This window comes from Prunus dulcis, chromosome 3, assembly GCF_902201215.1.
Source record: "Prunus dulcis chromosome 3, ALMONDv2, whole genome shotgun sequence".
Lineage (NCBI taxonomy): Eukaryota > Viridiplantae > Streptophyta > Magnoliopsida > Rosales > Rosaceae > Prunus > Prunus dulcis.
The window spans coordinates 5,473,001-5,494,838 of NC_047652.1; the positions used below are offsets into that span (position 1 = coordinate 5,473,001).

Sequence of the window (21,838 nt, forward strand, 5' to 3'; positions counted from 1 at the left end):
CAAGAGATGATTTTCACTGAAAGTAATTCTGGCCTATTTAAAATCACTCTCAAACAAGCCTTAAACCCCAGCAAAACAAATATTTTACTATGAATTATTTACCGCCGTTTACACGTTTATACTGCTTAGTAGCCATTTGTATTGTATATTATATGAATTAGCAGTATTAAAAATAATAAAAAAAATAAGATAAAATAAACTAAACAATAAATAATAAAAATTGACCAGGTCGGAATTGGACCGACCGGGGGGCCCCAAGCTTTCAGCTTCATTCAAGCATAGAAATCACAACCCACACGCTTCCGTCACACACTACTACCACCAACATGGACGAATCACAGCCGCTCTTTCCGAGCCACGTGTCATCTACCCACTGGCGGAATCATTTTGCCGGCCACATTCTCCCCCCCTCAACATTATATATAAGCTGCTATGCCCACAGAGCCGGCTAAAGTTGTTGGTCCATCAAATTTACAAGGAAAGCAAAGCAAAGCATTCGAAACATGTCACCGGAAAATGAGCAGCAGACGCCGGCCGGCTTGAACTACGACGATACCAAGTTGACCTTGGGGTTGCCTGGCTCGAGGTCTAAGCGTGGATTTTCAGAGACCATTGATCTTAGTCTTGGGAGCTCAAGCTCATCGTCGTCAAGATCAGGGGTTGAATGTTGTGATCAAGATTGTGCTGATGGTGATGGGGCCAAAACTCATAAGCTTCCAGCAACAAAGTAAGACTGCCCACATGATTTTTTTTTTGCTTAACTAAGTGAGAATTGAAATGGGTTTTCTTTAACCTTTGAGTTTACAATGTGTTTGATGAAATTATATGAAAACTGAAGTTTGATGGTCAACATGTTTTTTTATTTTTTGTAAAATTATATGAAATTTGAAGTGGGGTTTCTTTAGTTTTCATGGTCCTCATTTTTTTTGGGTACAATTACAAGAAAACTGAAATGGGTTTTCTTTGATTTTTAAGTTTACAATGTGTTTGATGGAAGTTCTGTGTGAATATTTCAGGTCACAAGTGGTGGGGTGGCCGCCAGTGAGAGTGGCAAGGAAGAACTTGATGAAGACGTGCAAGTACGTGAAAGTGGCAGTAGATGGAGCTCCATATCTGCGCAAGGTGGATCTTGAGATGTACAATAGCTATCAGCAGCTGTTGGGTGCTCTTGAGGACATGTTCTCCTTCTTGACCATCCGTATTTATCTTATCTCATCATATCTCTTCTAGATTTGATCTTCTTTGTAAAAAATTAAAAAGCTATGTCATAATTTTCATGTCAGGAGTTAATGGTTGATATTTACTGTTGATGCAGGTAATTATTTGAATGAGAGAAAGCTCATGGACCCTGCAAATGGAGTGGAGTATGTACCAACTTATGAGGACAGAGATGGGGATTGGATGCTTGTAGGAGATGTACCATGGAAGTAAGATTTCAAATAAACCCTAACCATCTCTCCCCGAAATGTTATTAGACTGTGAATTAAGACCACACACTCAAACGTTAATGGTTCTTATTCATAATCTGACAACATATTACTTGTATGAGAAAATTTTCGGCCAAATATATATGCCTGGGGATTTTAATTTTTCTTTGTTTTACTAGATCGTGCATATTTACTTAACATCAATCCTGTCTTTTTTGTCTTTGAACAGAATGTTTGTGGAATCATGCAAGCGGCTCCGGTTGATGAAAAGCTCTGAGGCAGTTGGATTAGCTCCAAGGACACCTCCAAAATCCACAAGCACGAGTTGAAAGACATGCCTTCTACATATGATAAAGAGACTGAATGAATGAAAAAAAATATATGCATGTACAGAGGCTTTTTCTTGTTGGTAGGGGGGTTTTGATTAGATAGAAAAGTTGACAAGAATAAGAGATCGATCTGTGATTCTCTATAAGTTGCATTTTTCCATTTTGGTATTGAATGCACTTGATGTTGTAGGCTTTTTCTCCCCATTTTTGGGATCATCACAGTTTTTCTTGGATTCCATACTCAGATATACACAGTAAGTTTGATGTATGATAAGTCAAATTTTTCTTTCTGCAAATTCAGTTTTGATATTGCCTTCAGATGCCATACATATTCTTCAATTCCCATTGTTTGCTGTTTTATTATTATATTTTTTGTTTTTGGTTTTTGGTTTTTGTTTTTTTCAAATGAGAAAAACATCTAGATACAATCAAATTTAGAGGTCATATCTCATGTCCATCGGTTTGACAACTGGGATATTATTAGATTTCAATTCCCAAAATCTTGAAACAAAATGGGCAGAATAGAGACCCATTGGCTTACTTGTAAACCCAAAGAAAGCCCAATTTGTATCCTTCGTAACCCAATCTGTTTCCAAGAGCATCATTTTTTTTACTCCACGCACCACAAGATTTTGTTCCGGAAAGTCAAAATGCTTTACAAGATTTCATTACCAAGCTGCTTCTGTAAGATGAAAGAAATCGCAACATGCAAGCAATATCCCAAGCACAGATGCCTTTCAGGAAAAGTACAGGAAATCTGCATTTCACTGAGGAAAAAAAGGGAAATACTTCCCTCCTTTCCCGTAAGTAGGAACCCTTACATTCCTGCTAATAACAGTTTGATATGTGTGCATAATTTTTTCTTTTTTGGGTTTTGATGAACTATTTTTATGTGTCAAACTATGATTAATATCCCGAAAGAAAAAAAAAAAGGGGGTCAAGGAAATTGATTTTATGTTTTGCAAAATGAGGAGCCACTGAATGGGTCATGAGACCCATCACTCATCATGCAGTGCTCTATGACCTTATGGAAAAATGAAAAAAGAAAAAAGAAAAAAGAAAAACATGTTGGATACTGATAGTTACATATTTCTGCTCTAATTGCACATTTAAAGCTTCCATGTGGCAGCAGGTGGCAGAAGTTGTTTCTCATGGCTGGGACCATTATGTGATTGGTTGAGAGATGGAGAGATGGAGAGATTCAATTGCAAAAATTCATTATCATGGGTCATCAAAGAGAGCCAAGACAAAGAAGCTTTCATCCATTTCTATGCTCTACTAACAACCATAATAAATTTGGCAGTGAGAAAACTGTATCAGCTTTAAGCGAAGGCCATCTTTTTTGCCTTCGCTGCCTACATATATATACCATTTCTTGGTTCCTTTGAAATGTTCTTCTACAGCTTCTTATCGAAGAAAAACAATGGCAGGTGCACCACCTACACAAAGGATGTCATGCTGTGATCAGGTCCAGAAGCGCAAGGAGGAGAAAGGCTGCTTCCATTCTTGGTTTGTTTATCATTAATCTTCACTTCCAATTTCCTCCATAATCTTCATCTTATGCATTACTTATGATTGGATTGCATTTTATGTTGCAGTTTGTTTGCATTTTTCTGCTGCTGTTGCTGCTATAAGACTTGTGAGCCTTGCTTAAACGGCGTCTGCTGTTGCTGCCCTTAGATCTCTATACTTCAAAATATGTGCTATTGATTGTATGAGGAAAATCATGAGTTATTATGTGAATCATAAAATATGATTCTTTTCATTCGAGTAGAGTTACACTTACACATTACATTTTTACATTGACATTTTTCCCCATTACATGATGCTTCTCTAACAAGCAAATGACATCTCCAATATATCAAAACTGGACTTCAGTGGCTCATAGTCACCTAGTTCCCAAGGATAGGGTTCCTTCCCTCATCAATTTCTACGAGGATGAGGCGCTTTGGGTCCGACCCTTCTGGTCCTTCCGAGTAAAGGGTGGGAAGGTAAGCATTGTATGCTGGCAAGTACCGTGAAACAAAATCTTTTACCTGCAAAACAAGCTCTCAAAAAGCATCAGTTTCAGGTTATGGAACCTACTTCAGGTTCAGCAGACAGTTTATAAGATACAAATATAGATAGACTAGCAACCTCGTCATCGGACATTCCAGGCTTCCCGTCCTCTCTCATGGCAATCTCTGCCTGCAAGTTCAGGGAAACACTTGTTAATTAAGCAATGACAATGAGAAAAAGTACTTAAAAAGAGAAACACTGCATTTTGGTTGCACAAAGATGTAAACATGAAACCCCACCTGCAAACGCCACTGGTACACACAGCTCGGATCCTTGATCTTGATAATTATCCATGCTTTGATGAACTTATACCATGCATCATAATAAGCTTCAAGATTTTTATTTACTGTCTCCAGCTGTTTAATGAAAATTTCACATTAGAGCTGTAACTGTCTTTAATAGAACTAAAATAATTAATGAATTTGAACTGGGCGCAAGTAATATCAACAAAGTCCCACAATATATGTCCAGTCCTCTAACCTGCGGATCAACTGCTTTGACAACTTCCACAGGAAGGGGTTTGAAACCAAGCATCCAACCTTCAAATAGAACAACCTACATAACCAGCCAAAACACAAATAAATTGCAAGGTGAAATACTCTTTCCAGAATTTTCTACAAAGCCTACTGAAACCACCTAACTAATTACCTTTGGGTTTGACCTATTGATTTCACATCCAAACCCTATTATTACTTCTAAAAAACACTTCAACATAGCATTTGTGAGATCTTGATTCTTGATATGTTCAAACATCTATCTTCATATAATCAGGTTGCTACATGGGCCATACAGTATCAGCCCCCCAATTTGCATCAACCTAAGCCCACTGATTGCCAGACATTACGGAAAATCCTCTTACAGACTTACTGTAAGTGGCCCTTCAACCTCTGGCCATGTTGACGGATCAGCCCTGTCACCCTTTCCATTGTAAGCAGACTGCAACATGAAACAAGTTATAAAGAGCCACTTTGAACTAAAAACTGGTTGATGGAAAAAATAATAATAATAAGAAAAGCAAACTTTCACTGTTGTGCACCTTATCATATCGGGGTAGCTTCATCTTCATACCTGAACAATTTAGATGTGGATAGTTATGAAACAGGCATGCATTTATAGCAGAGGAAAATGAATGGAGGAGAATCACCTTCTTTACTCAATTTGCTTAGATCAGACAGGGTTTCAACAGAGAATGTAAGATCATGACTCCCTGCATTTCCACGTAACTACAAGCCACGAGAAATAAGAGAATAGACAGTGTTATTGATAAGAAAGCATGTTCAGTTTCTAATGAGTTACAATCAACTTGTTAACTATCTTAAGTTAAATTACTTGGAACATATGTTGATCGCTACCTCTAAAAGTGCATTTCCTGGATTTGCTTCTCGTAGTTTGGCCTACAAATAATACAATATCGCATCAGACAAAAAAATATATATAAAGAAGAATGTGCCACAAATTTCCTAAAAAATACCTGACCCTCTGCCGTCAAATAAAAGTCATCAATGGATATTGAGGCAGAATTCCTGATATTTGAACATATTGTCAGCAATACCAAATTCCTTTATCTTTTTATGAATCATCTAGAGTATCAGTTTCTCATAGCTTACCGGCCCGTAATTTGGAATAGATAATTAAGAGCAAACACAAGTGTAGTCTTTCCACAACCTTGTGGTGCACTAAAACCAATCTGCATCACAGACCAAAAATCAGCACCATAAGACGAAACAAAAACTAAAAATAAACAATGGCAGCAATCACTCTTCATAGATGCAATCATTTCTGGAGACAGATATACCTTTTCAAATGCCAATAGAATGCAACCCAATACAGAAACTTAAGAGTACAAAAAAAGAGGGGATAATTGGAGTAGAAATGATGTACCACTAGAGGAGGTATATCTTCTCCATCTTTGTACAAGGATCTGTGCTGAGAAATCTGATCATCACACCAAAAAAATACCGGAATATAGTAGTGATAAAGCCTAACTTTTTGAGGCTCCGTCAGATACAATTCATTGAGCTGAAACAGCCGACAGAGGTGCAACCCATAGGACAACCATTTGTCAACAGACTCAGCCACTGCTTCTGGGGTCAGACCCAATTTGTTTATCAATGGACCGGAGCATATAAAGTTAAAAAGGTCCTGCACAGAAGAAACTTCTGCGGGCTGTGTAGGAAACACAGAATACAATTGGCCCTGCCCACATTCACTGCCGGCAGCATTGTTGTGACGCATAGAATTGTCTTGCATCCAGGAACATCCACTGCCTGCAAGAAGAATCCCTGAAAGAGAAAAGAGGTGAAGAACAGTCTTGCTGTGATCAACTCCAATTGCAGCCACGATATAGACCATATTGAGACTATTCAGCTTGACCCATTACTATATATTAAAAATATTTTGCACGGTATATATATCTGCGAACCTATATCCGTATTCTATATGATCACCAATGAACAAAAGGGCTTTTTCCTTCTATTTTTGTTAAGTTAAAGGAAAAGATTCCCCATGAAAACCAAATGGAAATAGATTCAGAATATAACTAAAGATAGTGCAAGACATAAATGTAAAAATTCTAAGCCCTAAAACTGCAGTAAGGTTAGTTAAGTTTCCAAATCAGTTATTCAACATACAGGCAATCAATAAGCTAGAAAGTGGATAGGAGAAGATATTTAGCTCTAATAAGAAGAGATATTTAGCCTTAATAAGAAGATTGTACTTGTATCTGAGTAAATAACATAGGCAGGGGTCATGAGGAAATAAATGATGTCCTACAAGGCGAAAAAAAGCAGCTAAGTTGATCCACCTCAAGTAACTAAGGTATAAGCGTTAGTTGTAAATTTCTGTTAGTTGACTAGTACTTTCAAACAAAGTGGTTCCTCTCCTTTTTCACAAGAGCAAGTTATCGGTTCAACCCATGAAAGAGATGGGATTTGTGAGGAAGAGGACCAGCTTTCAACCAATGGAAGATACATAAATTTTTTAATAAGAAGGCTAGACCCCAAAAATGGAGAGATGAGGAGACATTACAAATGTCCAACTGCAATTAGTTAAACAAGCTCCCTAAGAGAAAGGACAAATAAGCTCACAGCTCTAAAGAATTGAAGGAATCCATCCATACGGCTTTAGTAAATTGTGACCAATCAAACACTGTCCCCAAAAATGCCAATATCTTATGTACGAACCTCCAAAAAGAGAACAGTGGTTTTTCAGTAGTGTATGGATTGCATGCTAATTTGCTTCCAGTAAATACAGTTTTTATTCCAAAGATACCGCAACGATGTGGACTTTGATATTTCAAAACTTCATTGACAAGGGCTCAAAATTGTTGCTCCAGTTTCATGATATCTACGGCCTGCTCTTAGGATACTCAAGTGTCAGGACTTATCCTGTTGAGTACTCCATTGATGCCATTTAACCAGAAGTATTCAACATTGCATCTAAATAACTATATACATGTTAACCAGTACTTCTGGCACCAGAAAAGCTGAAGAATATATACATATTGCAAGAATCTATCTTAACTTCCTACAATGTTTTTGTCCCCTTTTTTTATGAACCCTTAAAATCATTTTTTCCTAAAATTACCCAAGAACAACTACGTACTGCAGCTTGAACCAGGCCTGGCATGGGAAAATTGGACCCTTTAAACCATTCAGCTATCCCATGAGGGACAAAGCATGAGACTTTAATAAATCTCCAAACTTCCCATTCCTTTTTTTTCCATTTTGCTTTCTATTTTGATCAGATTCTTACTCTTCCAAAGCAATTATCGAATGCAGGATAAAATGTATGTAACAAGAATCAAATTCACATTGAGTAGCAAGCAAAGTAAATGGAGAAGTAAATGAAATTATATCTGGAAATAGAAAAATTACCAGACTTTGAGAAATGGGTAGGCATTGCAGAGAGCTTAGATGATGGGTATGGTCTATTTGATCCATAGAGGGAAGAGAGGAGAGAGAAGTGATAAGAATGAGACAAAGAATGTGATTTATTACTACTATTGGGCTTACTAGTGTTACAGAAAGAATAATAACAATTAGAAACAGAGAGAGAGGGCGTAGGTGGCCATGGCTGAGATAAGATATTCAAGGCCGCCATTTTCATCTCTCTCGCTCACTCTGTTGATGATGTTTTCCCAAAGCTGTGCAGGAGATATAACCAATGGTCATGGTGGTTCTGTGTGCGTTAACGAGGGTAACGATACTTGTTTGTTGGAAAGTACTAAACTACCCATACTTATCACTGTTTTCTCTCTTTTTTGGGTCGTAAAATCCAATTCTTTTGTAGTGGATATATGAAAAAGTAAAAATTGTGCACATCCACCACTTCGAAATTAATATTTTATTACCTGCAGGGTGACAAATGGATAAATTTAATAGTAGGTTTTTTTTCTCGGTTGTTTTGTTATACAATCGAGATAAGAAGAGGGAAATTGAACCCAGAATTTTGATTGCAGAGATAAATGTTTTTTAACAATTTGAGCTATAAGTTCTTTGTAATTTAATAATTGTTTAAAAGACCAAAAGGGTAGGTTTCGACCTAAATGGATATCATATAGTCAAAACCCAACATTTGGCAACCTTATTATTACAGATTTTCGAAATGAAACCTTGATCTAGTTTGGTTATCTGCGACATAGTGTCTCTTGGTTGCAGGCTACTCGCAATGTTTTTGTTCAGCTCATGTTCTTATAGCGGAAGGTTGAGTACTTCATGGACGCCTGATTTGGGTGGTTATGTCATTTCACGTAGTACTGTTCTTCATCACTCTTAAGGCAAAGCTTAAGCATGTTTTCGAAGAAGCGTATCTCTCACAAATCTGTAAGTAGCCAAGTACTTTTCTTTTTTTGGGGGGGAAGGAGCACTAAATAAGGGGGGGGGGGGGGGGGGGGAAAGGGCAATGGAAAACAAGAAACTTAAAGTTCATAAGAAGAGTAATGAGCCACAATCACAAGACAGCTGCAAATAAATTTGATTCATTAGATTAAAAGCTTTGCCTGGAAAAAGTTACATTTCACTCATTACAACTTAATTAAATTGTGGTCAAGGCCTGATTAAGAGCTAGTTTAAACTGAACAACATAATGACTATTAACAATTCATGTAACCAAGTTTAATACTTAAGTGGCCAGACATCCCTAGGTCAATTTTACAAAGACACAGGTTGGATCAAGCACAAAACCAGGTCAGAAAATCTATAAACAGGAATTAAGAAATTGGACAAAATGAATATAAATGGAATGGAGACAGGATTAAGATGGCACATCAAGTACAACCTCATGGAGTGATTGACAAAATCCAGAGGTAACTTCTGTCCGGAAAGTGTACATGTCTCAGTCTCTGTTAGCTGTCACTTGAAATCATCTTCAAAATAGTGTTTCAAGGAGTTTTGGGGATGACAAACCCGCTACGGATTTAAACTGCCACAACGAAAACCACCTCATTAATAGAAAATTCAGTGTGTCCCAGTTATTCTACTGATTTTAGAAAGGTTTATAGTAAACAGCGGTTTCTTTAGACTCTTGCTCTTTGATACCTTTTGGTGCCTATACTTCATGCGTACAGCACTCAGAGGACAACCATTGGTGTTCAACTGTAAATCTTGCAGAGCAAGAACTGTGATCTTCAGATCCAATGGCGTGTAACGGGTATAGTGTTCTAGTATTGGATTCTGTTAGAGTTACAACTGAAGTCATATTTCCAGTATATAATCAACATGCAGAAGAAAATAGTGAAACGCCAAGGAAGAAAAGACAAACCCATGGATGGCTGGACTGATCTAAGGTCCATTTGGAAAGAAAAACAGCTGATGCAGCAACGACGGAAGGAAGGAAATTCAAGAAGCTATAGTCAACCAAAGTTAGTTCAGCAAGATAATTGGCCAAGTACTCCAGTTCAAGGCTAGGAGTCTGCAAAAATTTTGTTATTACACATGTAAGTCGTTCTTCAAACCGAAGGTCAAAAAAAAAAGAGCATGGTATCTGCAAACCAAGGCCAAAAGCAACTTTAACTAATCAAGTTACCTTATAAGAAGCTTGTGCTGCTCGAAGAAATCTCCTGAAAATGAAGGCGCATTAGCAATATTCAATAGCATATTGAAACTATCAATAAAGGAAACTGATACCATATAGGCAAGATGTACCTGAGGAAAGTTTTAGTTGTTGGTGCAAAAAGTTGAAACCCAAAGTACTTCAATACTTGACTCTCCATTTTCAATACCTGCAATTTTTATTTATTCAGGAAGGCAATAAAAAGAATTTTAACAGGCAAGAATAAATTGGAACCTTAAGGATGTCACTAACATACACATACAAGTCCTGCCTCAGGTTTCCAGTTTTCAGTAGAGAGAGAGAGAGGAGCGCAGTTAAAGATTTTTTTTCATAAACTTCAGACCCATGACACGGAAATAAAAGGCATCCTGCCTTCTTTGCATTTATAACAGGGTGACAAAAGAACGCTTAAAATGAAATTACTCGCTTTGAAGTCGTAAACTCCTCATTTTCATCTCATCTATTATGTGCAGAGGCAGACATCATACTAGTTTAGGAGCATCCCTTAGCAAGCATGTACTTACTTAGAACTCACATGGCTAACTCTTAAGATTTTTCTCATCAGTATCTAAACTCATAGTAATCTAACCAGTATTGGAATAAGAACGGGCAATCACATACCTCCTCTTTCGAGTAAGTGTTGTCTGTCATGAAACAAAGTTCTTCCACACGCGGTGCACAAATTTCTTCATATTTCCTTAAAAATAATAAACAGAGAAGACAACCACATTAGCAATCACATTAAACAACATTCTGATAGATACTATGTTCTGTAAAATGCATTTGAATGAACCCTTGAAACTTCTAACTTTACAATCACTTGAAAGAGATTCATAACTGAATTAAATTTATCGGATCCTAATACAGTCTTTAAATCTTCAACAATTAAAGATTATCTTATTGTGTCGGTAAACTCAGATGATGTCCATATAAAACAATAATGTGGTCTTTAGGTAAAGGTTTCTTCTTCCCCATTTAATGGTCCTTGATCGAAAGGAAACAGGCAATATTGAAGAAACTAATCTGCAATTTAAGGTGATACTATATTAATGAATATTGTTCAAAATTGCACTAGCCAAGTCAATTGTTGCCCAAATGTGTCCACGCCAAGCATATTCCGTTGATAAAGCATGTTGGGCAATTTCAATACAAATTTCTTCTGACTTCTGAGTGACCAAGGATCTAAAGAAAACCAACAACGTTGTACATTCACTTCTCAACATCAAACAGCGACAGGCAATATTGGACTTATTTATGTTTCCATCTTTTCAACTGCTAAGATCCGGACTTACCCATAACAGTGATATTGCATCAGATAAAATCACTATTATCAAGAGAATTCGCCTTATCCATAGTTTTGACAACTAAAATACCCTGTTAATAGCTCTACATCATAAGTTCTAATCAAGTAATGCAGTTACCCCCTACTACAGGTATGAAAGCTTACGAGGCAATTAGCATGCAAGTGATGCCAAGCAATTGAAGTCTAGTCCTTTCAGTGTAATTATGACAGAGAAACCAATCGATGAGATAGACTGTGAGGTAAAGCGTATCTGCCACCAACTTATATTCCTCTGACACCTGAAACCAAAGATTATTTGGATCAAATTACTTGTATTAGTATTCACACGTTTTATATAAAACACAATAGAGCATTTCATCATTGAACGGAAAAATAAGAAGCGTCACTGTGTACAGCTCTTCTTTAGATATAAGACTTATTGTGCAAGTTGTATATAAATGTGATTGAGCAAGTCATCAGTGAAGAAAAATTACATTATAAAACCGAGACAAAACAATCTTAGAAGCAGGATAGCAATATCAGTTAAAAGTCTAAACGTGCCATCTCATTTAATGCTGAACATTTCATAACATGATTCTAAAAGTGAAATCATAGGCATTGTAAGGGATGTTTAACTTCACATTATAGGACAAAAACCAGCCATAATTTAAAAAAGACTGTTAGAAAACAGTCCTCAGTTGCCTTCCAGTATTTCATTAGACAATTATTGAGCCAAAAACTTGCAGTATATGCCAGGGAACTTGTTCCTTTTCATTATACAACTATTAGGGTTATCCTTGATAAATCAAGAGGAAGAGTGACATAACTGCCATTGATATAATACTAGCATATCTTCATACCATTCTGATAAAGACACAATGTGGGGCAAATTCCGGAGCAAGGTACGAAGTTTTGACCAAGATTAACTTGCATTGTATGAAGATTGAAATTCACAGTTCAATCCATAAAGATGAATTTGAAATATCCAATATGAATATATTCTACATGGTACAAAACGACAGGAATATCCTCACTAATATAAAGGGACATCACATAGGTACATAAACTACAACCTATATTTTCCTCCTTAATCAGATACATGAGCTATGTGACTATGAAATTAGAACTAATAGGTAAAGGAACCATGCAAACCTCTACAAGCCAATCAATTAAAATCCCTCTCATACTTTTGGTGATATCTTGCTGTATTGTTTCCATAAAAGTAGCATTTGGCCTTCGGTCAAGCTGTCAAAACAAAATTTTGTAGCCAATTGTCACACAAAGGAACAGAGGATAGAAAGATGAAAGCTCATAGTTTAGAACCCTGAAGTAGGAACCAGCACTGATTGCACTCTCTGTGCTGGAAACAAAATGAGTGCAAAAAGAATAGGTTTTTATTTTTGTCTTGCACAAGGAATAGCACGACCATATAGCTGTGTGGATTAATATCACATTATCATTCACTATCAAGCAATGAGTTATGTTTTTATTTAGTAAAAACTCATGACAGACAAGTATGCATACCAGAACAACAGCATCATATGAGAAAAAGCTTGGACAGACCAAAAAAAGAGTAGCCTCAAAATGGAATCCTTTACGAGAATACTTTGTTCCTTTATAAAGATGAGATATATACAAGTTCACTTCCGGATACAGCTTAATAAAGGCAGTCCATCTGAGTAATTATCAGACTTGGACATAAGAAACAGAAATTTGTTATACATGTTTTTGGTGTTTTTGGTATTAAAGATGTAGTTGCAACCCGTGCCACTTGAATGCACCATGTTCACTTCCAACAGCATCTAACATAGTATTCATTTGTTATTTAAAGTTTTTATAAGAATCCAGTCATGTCCCTTTTGCATCTGTAGGACAGTATGGAAAGAAACAAGTTCTAACATTCTTTATGGCTGATCGGTCACAAAAATAAAAAGGCTGGAAGAAGAAAAACGGTTTTAACCTTTACTAGACATTCCTCTAAACAAAATAATGTTGTCATGGATAGAGATGGCTGAATAATAGTATTTATACAACATATCGGGAATCATAAATCAGATATTCAGATGCCTCTTAATTTGCACTACATCATTGTGATTTGAGGTAGTTATGCTTGTTAAACTAGACAATTCAATACACATCATCATCTTGTCCATTACTGAGTAGCACTGGTATCTAACTGATTAATTATACACTGTAATGTATAGCAATACGAAAATACAGGTGCTACTAGAAAGGAACTTCTATACATATTAAATAACGTCAAACAGCACAAACCTCTGCAACACATAAATGGTTGTAGATATCAGGGGCATAGAGGCTACACAATTGAGGATCCTTGTAATCTGCATCAATGTTAACAATATGTTGGTTGCTCGATGTAACCATGTCTGCTGAAAGGCTACCATCATGTGCTGCACAATTTAATACTAAAGGTCACAAACTATTGCATACTAAAGCCATAGAAAATCCTTAAAAGAAACATTAGCATTTGGCATCCAGCACTCAAAGTAGGTAAGAAAAGCATTGTATTGCAATGGCATTGATCAACTGTCTTAAGTTAGGACACAGTGAAGCATAATATTAGAAGAGGAAAAGATTTTCAGAATGCTCATTTTGGAATCATGTTGGAACCCAAATAGTTTAATATGATTTTCAAAGACTATTTCTGTCCTCTCATAAATCTTCAGCTTGTACTTTAGTGAAACCAAGTCAGCTATAATTTTCATGAATCGTCTGTATTTGTTTAAGCTTTTAGAGTTGGATTTGAATTTACTGTAAACATATGATACGTTATTCACGTCAGTACTGCATATGGCCTCATTGCTGATAGGAGAAACAACCAGATATTTGAACCCCTCAGATTAAACCTTCTAAGCTCATATCGCCATTGAGCTCTGCACTACATAAGAACTACTGAATTATGGTTCCAAATCACAGCTAATCAGAACATTGAATTTCACTCATGATGTTTCTCAGCCTATTATCCTTTGTACATTATGGGTAGGTAGAATGGAAAAGTGGACAAAGCTAAGGGTGGACATATTTCATTCCTCAAAGCTGCCATACATTGATATACAAGCTCCTATCTCTCATTTCAACTCGAGCTTGTAAGATGTTTGGAAGAGAGAACTAAAGAAATGGCAAACCTTTATTTGAAGGGCTTTGGACTTTTGAAGCCACTCTAGATCCAGAACTCTGATTTTCTGACCGATGAACATCTTTCACATCCTTAGTTGACCACATAAGCATGTTTCCATCTTCCAAATTAATTGACTGTAAGTCGGATGTTAGTTCTGGTTTTACAATTCCCTGCACGGCCTCCGTTTTTAAATCTAGCGCAACGGAAGGGACCATTTTTGTCAGCTTTGCCTGACCCTTTTTAGCTGGCTTGCTGTTCTTAACCTGCATTCGGCAAAATAAGAGGCAGAATTCAGAATCTTGAGGGATAAAAAGAAAGTAAAGCTTTCATGACAATATATATATACATCTACATATATATATTACGTATTATATACACACATGTAATCCTCACTAGACCTTGGTACAAGGAAGACACTGAACAGTGGAAATTATATTTGTGGAAACAATCCTTCCCTGAGTCTTAATCATGTTATGAACAATCAAAAGAATTGCAAACTATCTCTTTCCCTTAGTCTTCTAAATTTGCTTAACATTCAGGCAACTAATCTTAGCAGTACATCTGCATAAACCAAGCGTATTATTGTATTTGCACAACATTTATGAACAAATCTAACTAACAGCACATTGACCTGAATTTTAGTTGCATTGAAGCAGCTCCCATATGAAGGTTTACAGCAAGCATTGGTCACATCCTGAAGCACAGCCCTCCTCTTACGTTGCATACATGCATTACCAGCAGCTTTTGTACTGTTCTCATCCGTGGCAGCTCTTTTTGGATTTGTTCGCACAGCCTGCTTCTGGCTCTGTTGTGTGGGTGGTTTTATTGGGGGCATTTGTCCAGATGGATGAAGTGCAGCAGCTCGAGCACGTGTTATTCTTCCAGGAAGCTCTCTAACATTGGAGGTGACCATATTTTCTCTCTTCATGTTTGCAGACATGAGAGACAAGCAGAACACCACATCAAATCGAACCAGTCAATGTGACCTGCAACAAAACCAAGGCCAATTAAATTCAAGAAGAAGCTGCATAATTAGTAAGCAACTACAGATATACAGATCAAGAAATCGGGAAATATGGCATTTCTAAGAAGATCTCCAGGTATGTTGTAAATTGTAATGCAACTTCAAACTGAGGCCCCCCGTGTAATTGAAAACCATGATAAGCATGTAAAATTGTAAATGGACTGAGCACCTTTTTTAGTGCAGTTGAACAGTACACTATGATGGTGGATATAAAGTTACTCATAGAAAACTGTATGGACTTTGAAATCTGATAGACAGACGAAATAATGTTATTCATATAGTACACAAGATCGCATCTATAACTGGCTATAAGAAATATTTGAATGATCAGTAGAAGTCAAGTCCCAAATAATCTTTCTGAGCAAACTCCCAAAGCACCAAATTACATGGAGAATCATTAAATTGACCATATTTGTCATAATAAAGATCAATGGAAAAGACTTGCTTCAGCTTATACCCAAATTTCTATTCAAATGATAGACATGTTCAGAAAAATCTGCAAAATTTTCATGTCGAAGTGGGCTCATTTCAAGATGTTTTGAAAATACAGAAAAGTTGATGTTCAATGGATATCATAAAGAAGAAGAAAAAATTGCCGATGGTAAGTTCAAAGGGTGGCAGCAGCTGTAAAGTAAAATAAAATATTTTCTTAACACCCGATTTTTTGGTATTTCATTCAGACTAGTAGTACATTGGGCACACTAATCACGCTATGAATTGTAAGGGAAATCCAGGAAAAAGCATGAAGACATAGCCAAAAAATGTCAAACCCTCAAAATCGTTTCTGAGAAAACAAACTAGAATTTGAAAGTTTCAAATTCTAGCTACTCAGATCAGATGAAAGTGGGACCAAAAGCATCAAGCTGAGCTCTTCAGGGTAAAAATCATTTTTGCTTTGAGCCCATTTTTTGAAATTTCAGAATCTCCAAATTGAACACAGAAATTTGAGACCTTGACATGTTTGATCCCCAATAAAATGGGAGAAGACAAAAGGAAATACGACCTACTTTGGAAAATTTTCATTTTGAGGAAGAAGAAGAAGAACCAAAATAAAAGTAGAGAAATCCAGCTTCAGTTAAAGTGGAGCTTTTTTCATTATCATTCAAATATTCACCCAAAAAGATAAAGAAAGATTCTTGAAAACTTATCCATTTCCTTTTTCTTTCCCATATTTTCTCATTAACCAAGCATACGTTGGTACACAGAGCCATGTCAAACGACCCAAAAGTTGAAGAATTTCAAAAATAGCAACAAAACCCATGAACCCTAATCGATTTGTCACTAGAACGAAACCAAAAAAATTAAAAAAGCGCATGATTACATACGCAGATTTTGATGCGTATAGACGCACACATTGCATTGTTGGGCTGAAAGATTGTCCTGAATCTCTCTCCTCCAAGCTCCAAGACCTCCAGATATAGGAGGTGAGAGAAGAGCTCTGTGAGCTTAGAGAGAGAGAGAGAGAGAGAGAGAGAGAGAGAGAGAGAGAGCGGGATGGGCCACAATTTGAAACTCTGACACAGAAAAGCAGTGAAAGGTTGTTGCTTGGTTAATGTTAATGGAAAATTAAAATGGAAACGAAAAACTGATTTAATAATAAATATAAAATTAATAGCTTTTTTGTAATGGTGTTGACTGTTTGACTAGGAAAGGTAAAAAGACAGTTCATTGATGTGCTGTTGGCTTTGTTTAATTTATTTTTATTTTTATTTTTGGATTGAATTGACCGTGAAATCTGGTAGCTTCTTGATGTTTTCAAATTATATTTACTGTTTTTGTTTTATTTTTATTTATTTATTTGTTTTGGTAAATTGGAAGATACATTTTCAACTTTGGTAAAGTTTGACTTGTTCCTTTGTATTTGGGGTTTGAAGGGAGTTTTTGGTCATTGTGAGGTCTGAGGAGAGGGTTTGGGTTTGGGTTTGGTTTTGGGTTTGGGTTTGTCTGTTGCCTCGTTTTGCTTGGCACGTTGCATGGAGGATTACTTGAAATTCCTATAATGCCCTTGGTAGACCAAATCTTCTGCTTCGGCGTGAGAATTTTGTTAGGATTTCCTTATCCGTTGCAATGCAGCCGATAAATGATTTGAATCTTACACCAATTAAGAGCTCACAATTTGTGTTTAATAAATTTTTTTAAATTAGATACATTTGTTGGTTCATTCTAAAAGGAAAAGATTTGCTTTAATATTTCTGGAAAGATTTGATAGGCAAATGCAGCCATTCTCTTCTCAACCTCAAGTTTCAAAATTAAAACAAAAAGACATATGCTCAAGTTCAGAAACGTACGAATTTTCGAATCTCTCATCCTGCTTGATAAAGAAAAAATGAATGTGTGGTCTGTATTACCCAATCAACTACTTTTCAAGCATCTTTTATAAATCGGTTCATTTATGTATTACTCAATCAACTACTCTTCAAGCATCTTCTATTTTGCATAATTGGGTTAGGTCAGTTGGCCAGGGCAATGAGTCTGCCCCCTTACACTCGAGTTCAAGTCTCCCTCCTCATAGATTAGATTAATTTAGAGTAATTAAACTATCGCTTGTATTAATAAATAAATAAAAGTTAACTTTATTTAAACCATCTCATCTTAATTACTAATATGCAAACCCACCAATTTCTGAATAAGCCGTAACCCATTGTCACATACTTCTTTTTCTTAACACACTCTATAACAATACTCAAACCCTAGATTAGATTTGTCAAACAATTTAGACGCATATCATTTAGATTTCATGTTTATCTCTCATTAAACATATCATTTGCCAATGGGGTCTAATCAGTGGAAAAGGACCTTTTCAGATTCGAACCCTCATGGCATCTTAGTTGTGTGTGTGTGAGAGAGAGAAATTCCCCTCCCTTTTAATTTAGACTTTCGTTTGTACTAAAAAATACCGTTTATCTTTCATTACTTGAAAGTTTCAACTTTTTGTGGCTTAATTGCTTGAAAATTTCATAAAGCATTCAAATTTAAAGTTAGCTTGTTTAGATTCAAGGATATTGAGAATGTGAGAAAGTGTAGGAAATTATTTTTTATGGTGTATTATTTAAGTTTGTTTATCCTTTAGAATCTACGACTGGCAACGACCAAATAAAAAAAGACTCCACAATTTGTATATTTTTATATTTGAGGGGACGAGATCCCCCACCCAAAACATGCACTTCGGATCTACTGTGTATAAGAAAATGAAACTTCTTAATCTTATGTTTAGGCTTAAAAGTTTAGACTAATCCAAATTTCCCATACCCTTAAACAATAACAATAATTAAAAATATGAATGGTCTTTGTTTACATTTGTTGAATAAGAAAATAACAAAAAGCAAAATTAGGAACAACCCAATTTTTCCTTTAAAAAAGAATAAAACAAAGTCAAAATAAAGAAAGAAAAAAGACACCCCACCAAAGGAGGTGCTCTAAAATATTTATATATAAAACTTGGCGTCCTCTAAGATATATATATATATATATCAACTCATTTAACTTGAATAAATATATATAGTTATTCTCTTATACGAATGTTCGCACGTTATATGCGGACATCATTATAAACATAGAGAAAAGCATGAAGGAATAGAAAAAAATACATGACATTTATACAGTAATAACGTTCCAACGTGACAAATTTCTATATATATATATATATATATTCATGTGAAAAAAATACAAGTTTTTCGTAGATTGCCTCATTAGTTATTTTGACTACCATAACCCAATACACATTTGTAGCACACAACCTTGAATTGGGCCGTGCCCTGGAAACCAATAATAATAGGGTCGACATATCTTCTTCTCAATTGTTTTTTTTTTTTGGGTCAGCATATCAGAACCTTAGAAACTAAATTAAACTATATTAATCACAGATCGTGCAATATCATTACCAAATTATTAGTCTTTAAAATGACAAGCAAGAGTAATTAAAATATTATATAAGTAATTTTCTCACATCTGATGTATATTCCCATTCATTATTTTCTAAATATAAAATCCGTTGAGTCCCATAATGATCCTTGTGACACATGGTGATGATGTACTGATAATGATGAAATACATATTGTTTCCAGATTATGTGCCTGAGATTCATCTGGCTTGATCCAAATTCAAACTGAGTCGATGGAGTGGAGGGGGGATTAGGTTTTGAATTTTGAAACCAAAGCATGCTTTTGATTTTGATGGGAAATTGATTACAATTAACACGTGATCTTGCAGCTTTTTTGTTGGTTGGTTTTTCTTCTTCTTGTTTTGTGGCAGATTTCTTAACAGTTGAAGCTGAAATGGACCCCCACATGAAGGGAACAACTAGCTCTTCTTATTTTAAATTAAGCATGTTATGCTAATAATTGAAGGGTTGGCTTCACATTCCAATCAAATCCCACTTGAAACTTGAAACTTACAAGAACGCGACCTTTGAATGGATGGCTCTTGCTTTCCAGTGATGAATAAACAAACTACAAAGGAAAGTTCCCGGTGGACAACTTCATGCTAAATTTGAAGTAAGTAAATAGTTTTGTTTTTAAATTTTTAGTATAAGCGATATTGGGGGCGTGAGATTTTCTCACATATACAGTCAATGTGTCATGGGAGTTTGAATATGAGATCATTGATCTACAAGTCAAAACCCTTTCCACTGAACTAGACCATGTTGAAAAATTAAGAGATAATTAAGTTGGGTGAATTGTAAAAGTTTTAAGTTTAACTTGAGTCAGTTCGACAATTTATCAGTGCAGTTTTATGGATTCCACCAAGAAACCGAAATGAAGTAAGGGGAAGAAGAGAGAGAGATAGATAGATAGACAAGAAAAGAAGGAGATGATGCTAGGCAAAGAAAAGACGGAATGTCATAACAATAAAAAAAAAAATTGAATTGAAAATGATAAAATGGACAAGAATAAATATTTAAATTTGTTACAATATGGTTCCACTGTTAAGTTTCTACCAGATCTCCCCATTAATTGCCTACGTGGCACTATAGATCTCACATTTTCGCTTTTTTAAATTTTAAATTGATTAAAATATGAAGAAAATGATGCAAACAATTTTTGGGACCCGCTGATCCAAACCAACACCCCTGTTCCCCATGAGCCATGACAGTAGAGGAAATACTTTATTCTTTTCTTTTTTTTTTAAATTACCGATTGAGCTGTTGCAAATAGTCCACGTCAAAACTTGAAGTTGGTTAAAGATGATGTATGGCAGAGCTCATGATCTACGGCCCAACTTCAGTTCCTTATTTAAGATAGGGTGGGCTAACCCTAAGAGCCAAAAAAAGTCTGTGGCTAGGTAGAGCATAGGCTAACCCACTCAAGGCTGGACTGACCCAACTCGGCCCATTTTATAGTAAAATACCACAATTTGGCTTTGCAATGGGTGCTTCTAATGCTTGTATTGTAGTCAAAGACCACAAGCTTAATAGAGTAATATGAAAGACAATGTTCATTATTCTACTTCTTCTTCTTCTTCCTCCTCTAATTGGTTACCTTGTCAATACATAAATGAGGAACTTATGAAGAAGGTGCAAAGACAGTTGTTATTACCTTATTCTGCAGCTACTTAGTCCATTATAAAAAAGAAATGTTGCTTGAGAATAGAAGCCGAATATAAAAAGCCAACTAGATATAGAAGTCGAATGTAGAAAGCCAATTGGATATGCAGAGATAGTTGTTAAGGCATGAGCTTAGCCTATTTAAGATAGGGTGGGCTCAACCATGTCCATTCAACCCTAAGGACCAGGTAAAGCCTCGGCTAACCTCACTCAAGGTTTGAACTGCTTGGCTAGGCCCATTTTACAGTCAAAGACCACAATTTGGCTTCACAATGGATGCTTTTGATGCTTGTACTGCAGTTAAAGATCAACAAAGTAATATGAAGGCTAATGTCCATTCTTCTGCTTCTTAATCTTCCTCCTATATTTGTTTACCTTCTATGAAGGTTTAGTAGGAAGTTTGGAATTAATTAGCATATATAGGAAACGATCATTCTCATGTCTAAATATAGAAATGAAGAACTGATGAAGAAGGTGCAGAGATAGTTGTTATTATCTCTTTCGCAACTACTTAGTCCATTATACCAAAATAAGATTGCTTGCTTGTCCTCTCAAGTTATATGTGGTAAAATATGATGGAAATACAAGCTGAATGTAGAAATCCACCTTAATATGCAGAGATAGTTGTTAGCACATGGATAGGGCCCGTCCATGTCCGTTCAACCCTATGGGCAAAAAAATCTTGTAACTAGGTAAAGCATGGGCTAACCCCATAAAGCCAGGAGTGGCCCAACTCGGCCGAAATTACAGCTAGAGATCACAATTTGGCTTTGCAATGGGTTCTGATGCTTGTATTGCAGTCAAAGACTTCAAGATCAACACAGTAATATGTAGGACAATGTCCATTATTCTTCCTCCTCCTCTCTCTGGTTACCTTTTAAGATGGTCTAGTAGGAATTTTGGAATTAATTAGCATATATAGGAAACGATCATTCTTAGGTCTCAATACAAAAAGAGGAACGGAGGAAGAATGTGCACATATAGGT

The 21,838-nt window shown here is 36.0% G+C and overlaps 3 protein-coding genes and 1 long non-coding RNA gene across 5 annotated transcripts; 2 read left to right on the forward strand and 2 right to left on the reverse strand.

Annotated features, from left to right (window-relative positions):
- The first annotated feature begins 441 nt into the window (after positions 1-441).
- Positions 442-2,074, forward strand: LOC117621484 (auxin-responsive protein IAA1). Its single transcript, XM_034351986.1, has 4 exons — positions 442-727; positions 1,017-1,198; positions 1,316-1,427; positions 1,657-2,074. Exons 1-4 carry the CDS (start codon positions 504-506, stop codon positions 1,754-1,756), a joined length of 618 nt encoding a protein of 205 aa, XP_034207877.1. The 5' UTR covers positions 442-503; the 3' UTR covers positions 1,757-2,074.
- Positions 2,075-2,846: 772 nt separating this feature from the next.
- Positions 2,847-3,521, forward strand: LOC117623226. The gene is made up of 2 exons (XR_004585098.1): positions 2,847-3,265; positions 3,355-3,521. It is a non-coding gene; the product is annotated as an uncharacterized LOC117623226 (long non-coding RNA).
- Positions 3,472-7,971, reverse strand: LOC117623225 (D-glycerate 3-kinase, chloroplastic). Its single transcript, XM_034354124.1, has 12 exons — positions 7,690-7,971; positions 5,696-6,096; positions 5,422-5,501; positions 5,286-5,337; positions 5,167-5,208; positions 4,959-5,037; positions 4,851-4,882; positions 4,682-4,750; positions 4,295-4,369; positions 4,054-4,170; positions 3,893-3,943; positions 3,472-3,792 (listed from the first exon to the last, which is right to left on the reverse strand). The coding sequence occupies exons 1-12, from the start codon at positions 7,919-7,921 to the stop codon at positions 3,649-3,651; spliced, it is 1,374 nt and encodes a 457-aa protein (XP_034210015.1). The 5' UTR covers positions 7,922-7,971; the 3' UTR covers positions 3,472-3,648.
- Positions 7,972-8,776: 805 nt separating this feature from the next.
- On the reverse strand, positions 8,777-16,796 carry LOC117623248 (cyclin-A2-4). Of its 2 annotated transcripts, XM_034354156.1 has the most exons (12): positions 16,636-16,796; positions 14,918-15,272; positions 14,294-14,549; positions 13,422-13,558; positions 12,300-12,392; positions 11,313-11,446; positions 10,487-10,562; positions 9,958-10,034; positions 9,839-9,872; positions 9,575-9,724; positions 9,352-9,486; positions 8,777-9,235 (listed from the first exon to the last, which is right to left on the reverse strand). In XM_034354156.1, exons 2-12 carry the CDS (start codon positions 15,224-15,226, stop codon positions 9,182-9,184), a joined length of 1,455 nt encoding a protein of 484 aa, XP_034210047.1. In that variant the 5' UTR covers positions 15,227-15,272; positions 16,636-16,796; the 3' UTR covers positions 8,777-9,181. The 2 variants fall into 2 exon arrangements, with proteins under 2 accessions (XP_034210047.1, XP_034210048.1); XM_034354157.1 differs by lacking the exon at positions 12,300-12,392.
- Between the last annotated feature and the right edge of the window lie 5,042 nt (positions 16,797-21,838).